The sequence below is a fragment of the Thalassophryne amazonica genome, chromosome 15 (genome assembly GCF_902500255.1).
Source record: "Thalassophryne amazonica chromosome 15, fThaAma1.1, whole genome shotgun sequence".
NCBI classification, from domain to species: domain Eukaryota; kingdom Metazoa; phylum Chordata; class Actinopteri; order Batrachoidiformes; family Batrachoididae; genus Thalassophryne; species Thalassophryne amazonica.
In genome coordinates, this window is record NC_047117.1 from 79,961,215 (window position 1) to 79,975,767 (window position 14,553).

The window sequence follows — 14,553 nt, forward strand, 5'->3', positions numbered from 1 at the left end:
AATTAGTTGCAGGAACATTCATGACTAAAACATGCTTACCGCCAAAGAGTGCTTTCAGTGACACTGCCAATATGAAAGTCGTACAACTTTGTCAGAATCAGGATCACCTGTAAAGACAGCGAAAAGACAATTAATTAGATTTTTAAAATGCTGGATACCTATGAGGAACAAGTTTAATAAAGCTATCTATGTCCTCAAGTTCTTTGATGCTCAGTCAAAGCTAATTCATGTAATACTGCATTTGTTTTGTTGAAATTCATTATTCTGGTTTGTCATCATTTTGCTGTATGAATGGAGAACATTGAAAAGATAAATTCACTCATTAATCCATTGTAAAAAAAAAACAAAAAAAAACAAGTGCAACTAGAGATCCATAAGCAAGCTAACAGAATAACCATATATTTGCTTGCATGTTTTATACATTGGTCAAGAAAAATTAAAGGAACACTTTTTAATGAGCGTCTAGCATCAAGTCAATTCAGTGTCAGGGATATTGATCAGGGGCCTCAAGTACAAAGACTTGTGTGGACCTTCTACTAAAAATTGGGTGTACCGCAAAACCCTGAATCTGGCGTAAGTATATTCAGATGTATAAAAGTGTGTGTAGCCATGAATTCACACATGTTCCATTTGTACATCCCACCGAATGCAGAATTGAGCGTGGGACCAAACTCCTCCCTGGCCACGCCCCATTGAAATATGCAATTTCATGTACACTTCAGACAAAAATAAACACAGGATGGAAATGATACTACAGATGACTGGAAATTACTTGGAGACACGCAGGATCAGTTTATTCGGTATGCTGTTAAACGGATTAATCATGAAACTGGAAAAATGTTTGTGGGAGCTACAGAGCGTGAGTACATGAGGCCGACACACAGAACAGTGCGCACACATACTGATGTTAAAAAGCTGAGGCATGCCTCCGCTGACAGTGTGACATTCACAATTTACAAACGTGATTATTGGCAAATACTGAACACAGGAAGCCTGTTAAGAAGCTCTGCAGCTCACCATCAAGCAAAAATAAATATGACATTAATAATAATAATAATCATAACATATTTGAATGTGCACATCCTCAAATGTGCCCGCTATGGTTTTTGTTTGGAACAATTACATGAATAAACTATTTAAACACAACCCCCCCATCGCGGACCGTGCAGCCTCCACATATGATTTGAACACTGAAGGAATGAAAATGTTTCCAATTAACAGAAACAAATTCATCATATGATGGTCCCTTTAATAGCTCCGATTACATTCGAGAAACCGGATCTCGCTGCAAAATGTGCTGTAAATATTGGAATGTACCTGATGACATTTGGATGATTGCGGCTCGGCGCAAGGTTGACTGGCACAGTCCTGACTGATCAGCCGGCTCACGCTGGAATGCTCCTGATGCCAGGACACCCAGAATGGTCAACACCCGTGAGGGCACACACAAACCCTGGGTCCTCGCCATATTCTGCTCTGGACCAACCACAGTTCTGTGTGCAACTCCAGTCACAGTGGCCTTGATAATTGGAATCGCTTTATGTGCCATTTATCCTCATTTGGAAGTAAATCCTCGCGTTCTCTGAATACTCGCACGTCGGATTGCAACATTTGCAAGGTCCTCGAACAACGCCATTGTTAGTGCCATTTTACACATCTCTTTGCGTGTGCTTTTATAATCTATCCATATAATTGCAAACACATGGGTGTGTTAATTGTTCATAAGTGTGTCTCTGATGTGCACATCACACTGATGACTTCTTGTTTTCACACTATTAATGGTTCCCAGCATCACCTTTACATGTCCACAGTAGAGCAACTGCTGCAGAAACGTACGTATGCCAGCATGGATTTTTGCCTGACACACCACACATTTTCACACTCAGGATGGGCGTCCTTAATGGATGTAATTATTTCTACAGTGGATTGTATAAGTATTCAGTCCCTTGATATTTCATGCATTTTAATTTGTTCATGGCATTTCAAATACATAAAGTAAATCAGGCTTCTTAATATAAAATTTCTAAAATTATCTTCCTTAGACTCAAACTGAAAGCAAATCTCTAAAACTTGATGTAAATTAATTAAAAATATAAAAGCCAAGATGATTGGTTGCATAAGTAATCAGCCCCTTTGGTATAATACCTGTAAATAATCAGTTTAATTGCCAGTTTTTTTCAGACAAGTCAGGGGATGGATAAATAAACATTTCCAAGTCAATTTTCTTTCACCAAAACATTAAATCTAGGCTTGCATCTCAGATGTACCTTCTGGTAAATTGTAGCTGAAGTTTCAGGTTCTTTTTTTTTAATAAAATCCTCCTCTGTACCACTTTATCATGAAGCTGTATAACTGGGGATACAAAATGCAAGCCACTGTACATATAGTGTTCAAGATAAATATTTGACACATATTTTGAGAGCTAAATATTTGTTGATATGCAACACATGGGCAGTATCTTCAATAAAGCACCTATAAAATTGAAGTTTTGAAAGTATTGTTAAAGCTACAAAATTCCTGTGGTCGCCAGAGGGTTAAGAACAAGAAATATGGTTAGAAAATTCTGTCAGAACCCGTCAAACCAGCAGGGTCATGATGGATCACTGTTCGCACAGAAGCAGATTTAGAAGGTGCAGTGAGAGTAAGCAAAGACGAGGGTGCTCATGCTTATAATGGCTAATGCACCAGAAATAATTGCACAAAACTTCACTATGTCTTTTCATCAAGAATGCAAGATCACTGGCAGCAAAAATGGAACAGCTGGAAGTTTGTATACATATGTGCAGAAAACCATACAGGACTGCTGTGTTGGGATTAATAAATGTACCTTCAACAGATATTGCTGGCAGAGGCTAACAGGCTATAAACAATGTTCTCTGAAATTGAAATATTTATCATTAAAATGTCTCCTGTGACTTTAGGAGCAAATGATCAAAAGCTGCAACAGGAACAAATTGGACTGATATCACTGCTGACCTTCGTCCGACATGCGTGGTAACCTATGGAACCTAGGGCGTTCAGGCAGAGCATTGCCACTGTAAGGCATATCAACAACAGTGCACAGAGCATCAGAGGTACTGAAATGGATGTGATTGTTGCATTTGGACAGCTGGTATTTTCATTTGTCTCAATGAGAAATATCAAGTTTCTGGTCAGATCTGACCTTGTCTTATGGTGGTAGTTCATCATAAAGCTGGTATGACATAATGACACTACTGATGTAAAAAGTGTAGTTTGTACTTCACAATGGCTGCCAACCCTGGTGACTGAAGCAGGAACTACCAAAAATCATATTCACAGATGTGAATAGCCCTATACACATATGTGTATATGTTTAATCTATGATGTGCATAGACCTATATGTATGAATTTAAGCTTTACAAACCTTTTTTCTGTTAAACTTTATTTATATATAAAAAAAAATGTCAGCAGAACTAGATATAAATTAAATATAGTTTAAGCAAATTTGTCCACGAATGGATTTCAAAGTTATCTTAAAAGTTATCCTGAAAATGAAAAAGTTTGCTTTGCTAATTAGCAGTTAGCAGAATAGTGGAACAGTCACTGCCACTGTGTAATTAACAGATAGGGTGTATGAACAAAACAACAACTGTCTAATTATCTCCCCTTGAACATGTAAGACTGGAGTTGTTTTCCTTTGTACACAGAGAAGGTAGCTCCATAGGATTTGAGTTAGATTACCAAAATCCAAACCTGTCAAACTGAAAGCCACCCCCCACCCCCGCCCCAACCACACCAACATGTCACATGTATCAAACTGTCGGCTACTTACCGTTAAAACAAACTATGAGGTCTGCAACAATGATTATTAAATATATTTTTATATATATATAAATTATATCGTCATAGTCAGATGTTAGTTTTCAGTGAGATTAGGCATAATTCAGTTTCAGCCACAATGTTTACGATGTGGAAACTACAGATCCTCAAGACATCTGCTGAACATTTCAAGTGACATTTTATATACCTGCACAAAGAAACGTGTCAGGAACATACCACAATTTGAACCGTACTGTGACCTTCAAACTGTAACCCAGCTAGAAATGGGATTTAAGGGTCAATACTAGAAGAAGAGTAAAAAGAATGCAGGCTCAGCCAATGCACAAGCACATTTCTGTAAGGTTCAATTATTGGTGCAATTTTATGGTATGGCTTTCAGACTGTTAGCATAAATATTTCACTTAGAATATCCTCAACCATCCTTTGTATGGAAGTAATTATAGCAGCAAAAGATAATGCAATGGTGCAGTTGGCGTTTACAAGTTCACATTCCACAGACGTTTGGAAATCTGACGCAGTACACAATATTATAGCAACTCAATATGGTTACTTCCCGTAATACTGTACTCTGTTCCTGTAGAATAGTGTACTTAATGAACAAGTTTATCTTATGATAACCAACTGCACAGTACACGTGCCGTCATTACTATGTATGTTTGCTTCCAACAAAGAGATTTGCTTTCAGTGCTGTTTACCCGTTAACAAGATTAAGATGAAACTATGAAACAGATTTTCTTGAAACATGGTGAGAATAATGTAGATTTTTTTTTTTTTTTTTTATGAAAACCAAATTATATATTGAAATTAGACAGGTGGGGTGTTAACACACACACACACACACACACACACACACACACACACACACACACACACACACACACACACACACACACACACACACACACAAAAACAGATTCAAAATCTGTGGTTTCAAAATCAAACTTAGAAAACAGGAATTGTAACACACTGAAGGTTCTGTTCAGTGTCTGTTAATGAACCTCAATGATGCACCATGATGTCTACTTACTAAATAAAAGTTTGTCTTCTTGTCAGGATCTTGTATGTACACATCCATGTGGCCTATATCTTCATTATAGGTACAAACAGGCCTACGTTGGCAGATGTTCTTTCTCAAAATGCCAACCTGAGGCTAATATGCCTCACTGGACCCATCAAGGATTAAATGGACTGCATTTGTATAGTGCTTTTCCATCTGCATCAAAAGCTCAAAGCACTTTGCAGTGGTGCCTTGCATTCACCCATTCATACAGGTGCACTCGCACACCAATGTCTGGGTGCTGCCGTGCAGGGCTCTCACTGCACACTGGGAGCAACTAAGGGATTAAGCACCTTGCCCAAAGGACCTTAATGATTTTTCGGTCTGGCTGGGTTTTGAACCAAGGATCCTCTGGTATGAAGCCCAATTCTTAACCACTAGACCATCACCTCCCTGGATTCTCTACAAAACCAGACTTTAATGTTCAGGATTAGTTTCTAAATGCTGATACTTGCATTTTGTGCTTCCTGGACAAACTCAGACTTGTATCAGAAGCTTTCCCTCATTCAAGCAGTAATCTGATTATAAAGTACTAATAATACAAAAAAAAAAAAAAAAAAAAATCAGACTGAGCATTGATCCAAAGTTATGGAGCAGCATTTGTTGTTAAACACTTAAAATGTTGCTTCGTGTTAAAAATTTGCATCACTATAACTTTTTTGATAACTTGCTTAGAATTCCCATATGTTGGTAAACTGCTCACTTTTAGACTTCCAGACGTCCATATGTGGATTTGTGTATTCCTCTGAGACAAGTCCACATGCATGTGAAAAGATATCTCCTTGTGAGCAGCAACATTTTTATTTTTTTTTTTTAGTTTTATTAATTTATTTAACCTGTACAGTCCAAGTGAAATGCAATATCACCCCTGCCAGGGAGTTTTATCACTATGGGCTGCAAAATATTAAGTACCGGTGGGTTGTCACAGGAGATCTGTGGCAGATCTGCATGGTCATTTAGCACGGGTTTTATGCCAGATACCCTTCCTGGTGCAACTCCACATGCCATGGAGAATGGGGAAGGGGCGGGGGGCTGGCTTGAACCTGGAACATTTCTGCACTCGAAACAAGCGTGCTTAACTGCTTGGCGGCCACCACTCCAACCCTGCAAAAAAGTTCTTAAAAAGCTTCATAGATAAATATAAGAACAGGTAACACTGAGATGCACAAATTCAATGAACAAATACTGAAACCTAAGAGAATTAATGGTTAAAGTGAATTAAAAAAAAACACTATACTTATTATTTTTTAAGTATTTTTTGAAAGTAATGCTTATGAAAGCACATTTGGAAGAATGTGCAGACTGCATGAAGCAGTAATGCAATAAAGTGGTGCAATGAAAACACTGCAAACCGGTTTATCTCGACTAGTCAGTCATGTCAGTTGATCAATTCTCCACAGATTGAACTTCTGTGCCTGCTCACCCTGCTTGTTTAATGCTGTTAAGATCAGTGAAGTATGTGGCTCACTTCTCAAACAGGTAAATACCCAAAGGTCTTCAGAATTTCCCATGAAGGGACGAGGAACTGCAGAGGTTTTAAAAATCATTAATGGTTTTGGTGCCCAAGAACAAACAAAACAAGTTCTGTAACGTATATGAACCCCCTATTCATGTTAGTCTGGCCCTTGGGGAAGAACGAGGCGAAAGGTGGTGCGTGACGTGGTGCGATTCTGCTTCTCTTTTTATTATACTTATTGGTTGGTAAGGTTAGACCTTACTTGTGTGAAGCGCCTTGAGACAACTTTGTTGTGATTTGGTGCTGTATAAATGAAATAAAAATGGAATATATATATATATATATATATATATATATATATATATATATATATATATATATATATATATATATATATATATTATTGAGTGCTTCCGTGGAGGTGTAAGAAGCTGTAATCTAATTATGGTTTGATGATTTTTCTGTTATATATCAGACATTTACTGTATTTATTTATATGCTGGTATCTATTATATATCAGACATTTATTGTATCTGTTTTATATGGACACAAAGTGCACTTATGAGACAATAAATGGAATACATAATTAAATTACAACACAGCTGAAGTACTGTGATAGAGAAGAAGAAAGCACACTCTTGTTGGTTGCTGTTGTCATCTCTCCAGCAGCAATAACTCAACAGGAGTTCAGGGGTTTGAAAAAACTGTATCATCCTGAAAGATGTCAGATAAGACTGGGATCATGCACAAGTCCCACCACATCACATGACTGCACTGAGTCCCAAATGGCGACCACTCAGGCAGTAAAAATAGCCCACATCTTTGCAAAATGGATGTGCAATTTATAACCATAACCGATTGCAATTACGTTCCCCATAATCCGTGACTATGCAGGCCTGGTCTTGACACAATAAGTACTTAACTTGTTTTTGAAATCAATTCTTTCCAACAGTTTTCATGGAAACAAGATTCTTGAGGGAACTGTTGAGCATAGTGGGTGGTAGAAGTTCACATAATTAGCACCATGAATCTTTAGTTTCTTGTAGATGAAGCAGCCTGTCGTCCTCTCCCCAGCGGAAAAGCTTGACCCAACATTCTGTGTGTTCACACTTTTGGTCTGTGGTCTTTTGGAGTAATAATAAGCACATGGGACAGTTTGATACAGTGGAAATCCTCAGGGCAAATCACGAGACATTAAGGCCAAGTCTTCTGTGACAGGATCTGTGGTCAGCCAAGATACTGCGCTCTGAAGTGCTACATCACAACTGTGAACTTGACAGTGAAGGAGGGAAAATTTGAAAGGAAAGTTGAGAGGTAAAGCCCTTAATCGGGGACAAAACCAGTTGTTTCTCAGGAATATGGAAGCATTTAGGTGTAAGGCTCAGAGGCGGCAGTGGTGGCTAAGTGCACGTATTTCAACCCAGTCTCATGGCATGTCATGATTCAGCAGCACGAAATATACAGTACATTAATTTATTGGTTTGTGATATTGTGACAAAAAGCGCCTCATTTTCATCACGGCAGCACAAATTCATTCTAATACATACATTCCGTGATGGCTGCATGAAATTAAAAGTGAAGCGGGGGGGTCGGGGTGGTTATGGTTAGGGTTTGGGGAAGGAGTAGGGTTAGGTTATGGTTAAGGTTAGGGTTGGTGGTAGGAGTAGGGTTAGTAATAGTGAGTTAAAAAAAAACAGTCACAAAAATTTGACTAATTTCGTGAATGGGAGCACGAAAAAAAACCCCAAACCAAAACAAAAAAAAAAAAAAAAAAAAGTGAAACCCCACCCCTGCTCATTCTCCATGTAATGTGGCATTGCATCAGGAAGGGTATCTGGCATTAAACTTGTGCCAAATCAACATATCCCGAGCCAAAACCAGGGAGCAGCCAAAGGCTCTTACTGCTTTATGTCTGATATTCAGCTCTGAGTTGCAGAACCCAATTAGAGGTCTATTAATCAAAGCAAAGAAAATGGGTCCTACAAAGGTTTAAAATGATGAAATTATACATCTTCTCTTGTCATTAGTGTCTCAAAAACATATCATGCTGATAATTTCAGAAGTATTTGTCTGCCTGCTGCCTGTTTGTTCCCCTACTCCTCCCAAGTACTTTGGCTGATTTCCATCAAGCTTTACTTGACTGTCGAACCAAGAACTGCCCGGCAAAGGTCATCATCTTGGAAGGGGAGATCAAAAGTTTGATTTCTTTACTCCAATTTTCTCTAATCTCAACACACATTTGGTGGTGACTTCTGGAAATCAATCAATCAATCAATAAATTTTTTTATATAGCGCCAAATCACAACAAACAGTTGCCCCAAGGCGCTTTATGCCCAGGAGGGTCAAATTTGTCAAAGGTCAATCACATCTGACTGTTTGTTGTTGGCCTACTCCTTAAAATCCCTTTTGCTGATTTCTACCATGTCTATGGTACGTCAATGAAGGCTGGCCCCAAAATGGCCCTTTAAAGAAATTTGTTTAGGTCAATGTTACGGAATGTGATTTTCAACATGATTTGGATCAAATGTGGTAAATATATGGAAGTGGATTATAATATTGCCCCAGCAAGGTCATTTGGGTGAACATGAAGGTCACTTGGGTCAAATATATTGTCATATCCCTCATTGTCTCCATGCCACAGGTACTTTTAATTCACTTTCAATTTAGTTTCCTTTATATAGTGCCAAATAAAACAAAATTGCCACAGGTGACAGCGGTAAGGAAAAACTCCCTCTGAAAATTTGAGCAAGAAACCTCAAGCAGATCTACCAATGCCTATTGTTTTAACACTGGAGTCTTTTTATTTTATATAATACATTAAATTCACAAACTTCATTTCCCATCAGGTTCTTGTGTGTCATGCAAATTGAATGCTTTACTAGTTATAGGCCCATCTGTGTCCCTATGTTTACATTTATGAGTCAAGAAAACTGCATTTGATTGATTACTTTTATGGTCATGCATGTGGAAAAGAAAAACACATTGCAACCTTGAACTTTGCAGAAGATAATTTATGTATGTGGATGAAGTATATGCAGTACAATGACAATTTGTAGCATAATAAATCATGTCATTTTGTTGTTTGTTTTACTGCACAAAATGATCATGAAAGTGTGGTGAACACGCACACTGTGGCAGCAGGTTGAAATTGTCTATAAACCTGCAGCAGACGATATTTGAGGAAAAAATAGTTTTATAATTGTTCCATATCTGAGCTTTGTGAAAATTTGGCTGCATTATCAATACATTATCTGCATGTGCATGCCCACTGCTTGTACATACTATATTGAGTTTAATAAGATATCTTGCTCTGAAACACAGTTGACATGTCAACCAATCCCTATTAAACTATGTAAAAAGTACACAAGAAGTGATTTTGCATAATTTAAACATTTTTCACATGCAACCTGTCCAAATATCCCGTTACATAAGTGATTAAATGGCTGCAGCATCTCCTTATTCCTGTCTGCATCACTCCAAGTTTGCAGCAACACTGTGTTTGTTTAAAGCAACCTGACAAGTCTGACTTGAGTCACTTAGCTCCGGAGGGGTTGCAGGCAGCGTGGACTTAACTGTTCTGACAGGCTTCAGCAATCAGAGTTAGATAAGAAACTGAAACTCTGCAAAGACAGAAAGCAAGCAGGGTGCTGCCATCCTCCACCTCCAACAGTGTTCTGAGGCCCGCGGCCTTCCGGGACCTTTTCACCTCTTGCTCAGACTCACTGCTCGCAAAATCCTTGCGTTGAAGTCGGCCACACACCAGGGACTCCTGGACGGTTCGTGCGGAAAGATATGCCACAACTCCCAAGGGATCTTCCTACTAAGACTGTGAACATATGGTGTAGGCCAACAAAGACTGAAGTGCCACAGAGAAGGAACTGTTGAATAATGAGAAAATGGATTCTTGCCATGCGGCAGCCACCCAGAGCAAAACTGGATCCGTGTGTGTTTGTGTATCTCTGTGCAAGGATGGGTCTTGGCGTCATTGGGCTTTGTAGTGTCACAGATTATGTGGTCTCTTCTGCTTGAGGGCTGACACAAACACAGACATGAGTCGACTCATCTCCGCATGACTCTCTGCATTTGAAATTCACTTTGAACAAGCAGGACACCAGCTCACACAGAGCAAATACTTTTGTCCTTTTTAAATGCATCTCATAAAAGTGCCTGGTTTGCCTTCATCTGTAATCGCACATTCTTGTTGTGATTTTTGTTTTGCTGCTCACCCCCTGCCTCGATGCACATAATGAATGCACAAACCTCTTTGACCAGCCAAATTTCATCATAAGGTTTTCCTGCAACACTATTTGTCTCTTGGTGGACTGTGAAGACACTCAGGATTGGGTGTCACCTGTTGACAGACATGCCTGTCAAAACATGAATGTCATTAAATCAGCTGGCAAGCACAGCACTCACCCTAACTATACCCATACATTAGTACCACAAGTATTTGGACAGCGACACAATGCTCATTATTGTGCCTCTGTACATAATCACAAGGGAGTTGAAATGAAATATTGAAGATGTACTTTCACAGGGTTTATTTCAACGGTATGTTTTAGTTTAGTTTTAGTTGAATTTACAGATTTGGTGCACTAAAATCTTTTACATAATACCTAAAAAATTTAATCAACTAAAACAATTAAAAACTAAATTCTGACAAGAACTAAAATCTACTGTAAAAGTAACACTGGCGTGTAGCATAGACTCTCAGTTTTAATCCAGGGGGTTCAACAAAAATACAGCACAAAACTACTACTAGTATTTATTGTTATTATTATTATTATTATTATTATTATGTCAAATATCATAATTATATATTAAAATACACTGAGATAATAACAACAACAGTAATGCTGATGGTGATGTTAATAAAGATAATCACATGAAAATAATAATGACAGCAATATGATTGTAAACGATGATGTCCATGATGATGGTGGTAATGAGCATGAAAATAAGGCTATAATACTACTATTAATATTAATACGACTACTACTACTACTACTACTAATAATAATAATAATAATAAGCAAATAATGAAAATGATGTCAACAATCATGATGATGTTAATGTTGATGTACATAATAAGAAAATATAATGATGCCACAATAACAATGTAGTGATGAGAATAATAATGCGATAATATGATGATCTTATAATGATACTACCACTACTACTGATAATGATAATAATAATAATAAACAATGATCACAAGATGTTAATAATCATAATGATGTTAAAATTGATTATGTTCTTAATTGAGAGGATGATGGTGTGGTGAATATAACGATGATAATAATAATAATAATAATAATAATAATAATAATAATAATGTTACAGTGGTGATGAGAACAATGATGATGAATGATGATGTGATGTTAATAATCATGATAATGTTAAAATTGATCATAATTGCGATGGGAATAATGATGATGAATGATGATGAATATCTTTGTGGTAATGATATGATGATGAATATCTTGGTAATGATGATGTAAAGATGTGATGAGAACAATAATGGTGACATGATAAGAGCTGCAGTTAGCTTTGAAGTTAGCGTACACACTGATGTCTGCGCGATGTTTTGTATATCACTCCAGAGGTGTTATCAGGTTACAGAAACAACGTTTTCAGTTTTAGAAGTGTTTATTTGTCGGAAGCTTTTACATAATATATGAAAAAGATGTTATATTTACACACAAATGAAACAGAGTTAGCAGATAGCTAGACCAGCCAGTGATGTCACCACGCTAATGTCCACGAAATGTCTTGTAAATCACTCCAGAGGTGTTATCAGGTTACAAAAGCAGTGTTTCAGTTTTAGAAGTGATAATTTCATGTTAGATTTTACATAATATATGACAAACGTTATATTTACGTACATATAAACAAAGCAGTTTTAGAGTGCCACAGAGAGACCAGTGACATCACAGTGCCACTCTACTCTGATTGGCTGTCACCCCCACCTCTCAAAAGAAAAAAACTAAACAAAACGGATTTGCATTACTCATAGCATAAAAATATGAAATAGAACGTGACTTTTTAACCTCTTAAAATACCTCTTAGGTCAAGTTAGCAATCTTTGAACTTGTCCAAGGTCTGTGTCCCAAGAATGTTCCCTGACCATTTGAAGATTCTGGCAGGAATAGGACTGGACTCATGCTGAGCACAGACAGATGGTCAGACAGACCAGTGTATGGACAAAAAGATGGATGGACAGACGGATGGAGGCAAAGCCTTTGCAATACCCAATGGCTATATTTGATGGCCTTTGGGTTCCATTTTGAGTCACCTCTCTGTGTCCATGATCAAGACACTTCATCTGCATTGTTTCAAGGCTCGTACAAGTGTAGATACAACTACGGACATACATTTACATACACCTTGGCTACAATCTTTCAGACTTAATTTTATCCTACTGCACATATCCCATTTGATTAAAAAGCTGAAAATCTAGCTGAAAATTAGGCATACTCTTGGCCTTCTCCTTTCACTGGGGTCCTGAACACTGAGGCACATGCATGATGGATGATGGACAGAGAAATTCATCACATGGCCGAAATGTCATAACTGACACTCTCTTGGAGTGCAAGTGTGATGGATGCCAGCAGGAGTCACTGTGCATATGGTAGACAGTAAACCTCATTCCCTAATGCCAAAAGACGCTCTGGCCATAAACACCAGGCTAATGGGTTTTAGCTTTGTTGTAACAGAACCTGCATCCCACACCAGAGATCATGAGTTCATGACCTGAGAGTAACACGATGGCGGAGAGTACACATACATAACGCAGAGGCTAAACAAGTGATACTCCTCATCCAACTCTCCTGAAGCAACTGTTCATTTGCTGCAAAGTCATCCCAATATGTTGGTGATGATGATGGGATGATGAATATCTTGGTGATGATATGAAGATCTCACGCTCCATCCGTCCCTCCATCGTGAACAAGACCCCGAGATACTTAAACTCCTCCACTTGAGGCAAAGACACTCCACCGACCTGAAGAGGGCAAAACACCCTTTTCCGGTCGAGAACCATGGCCTCGGATTTGGAGGTGCTGATTTTCATCCAGGATGCTTCACACTCAGCTGCAAACTGCCCCAGTGCATGCTGAAGGTCCTGATTTGATGAAGCCAACAGAACCACATCGTCCGCAAACAGCAGAGATGAGATTCTGTGGTTCCCAAACCAGACCCCCTTTACACCCTGGCTGCACCTAGAAATTCTGTCCATAAAAATATTGAACAGAACCGGTGACAAAGGGCAGCCCTGGAGGAGGCCAAAGTATACTGGAAACAGGTTTGACTTACTACCGGCAATGCGAACCAAGCTCCTGCTGCGGTCGTACAGGTACCGGACAGCCCTTAGCAAAGGACCTCGGACTCCCAGAGCACTCCCCACAGGGCGCCCCGAGGGACACGGTCGAACGCCTTCTCCAGATCCACAAAACACATGTGGACTGGTTGGGCGAACTCCCATGAACTCTCGGGCACCCGATGGAGCGTGTAGAGCTGGTCCAGTGTGCCGCGACCAGGACGAAAACCACACTGCTCCTCCTGAGTCCGAGGTTCGACCATCGGTCGAATTCTCCTCTCCAGTACTCTGGAATAGACCTTACCGGGGAGGCTGAGGAGTGTGATCCCCCTATAGTTGGAACACACCCTCCGGTCCCCCTTCTTAAACAGAGGGACCACCACCCCGGTCTGCCAATCCAGTGGCACTGTCCCCGATCGCCACGCGATGTTGCAGAAGCGTGTCAGCCAAGACAGCCCCGCAACATCCAGAGACTTAAGGTACTCAGGACGGATTTCATCCACCCCAGGGTCCTTGCCACCGAGGACCTTTCTAACCACCTTGGTGACTTCGGCCTGGGTAATGGATGAGTCCGCCTCTGAGTCCCCAGTCTCTGCTTCCTCTTCAGAAGACGTGACGATGGGATTGAGGAGATCCTCGAAGTACTCCTTCCAACGCCCGACAACATCCCCAGTCAGGGTCAACAGCTCCCCACCCGCACCGTAAACAGTGCTGGTGGAGAGCTGCTTCCGCCTCCTGAGGTGTCGGACGGTTTGCCAGAATCTCTTCGAGGCCGACCAATAGTCCTCCTCCATAGCCTCCCCGAACTCCTCCCACACCCGAGTTTTTGCCTCTGTGACCGCACAGACTGCGGCACACTTGGCATGCCGGTACCTGTCAGCTGCCTCTGGGGTCCCACCTACCAACAAAGATAAGTAGGAC

General features: G+C 39.6%; 1 protein-coding gene across 1 annotated transcript in view; it reads right to left on the reverse strand.

Annotated features, from left to right (window-relative positions):
* The window catches only part of sorcs3 (sortilin related VPS10 domain containing receptor 3), a 646,076-nt gene that overhangs the window by 380,914 nt on the left and 250,609 nt on the right, over positions 1-14,553 (reverse strand). Inside the window, exon 2 of the mRNA XM_034187360.1 lies at positions 40-107. Coding sequence (XP_034043251.1) covers positions 40-107 — 68 coding nt within the window. The remainder of the gene's footprint in view (positions 1-39; positions 108-14,553) is intronic.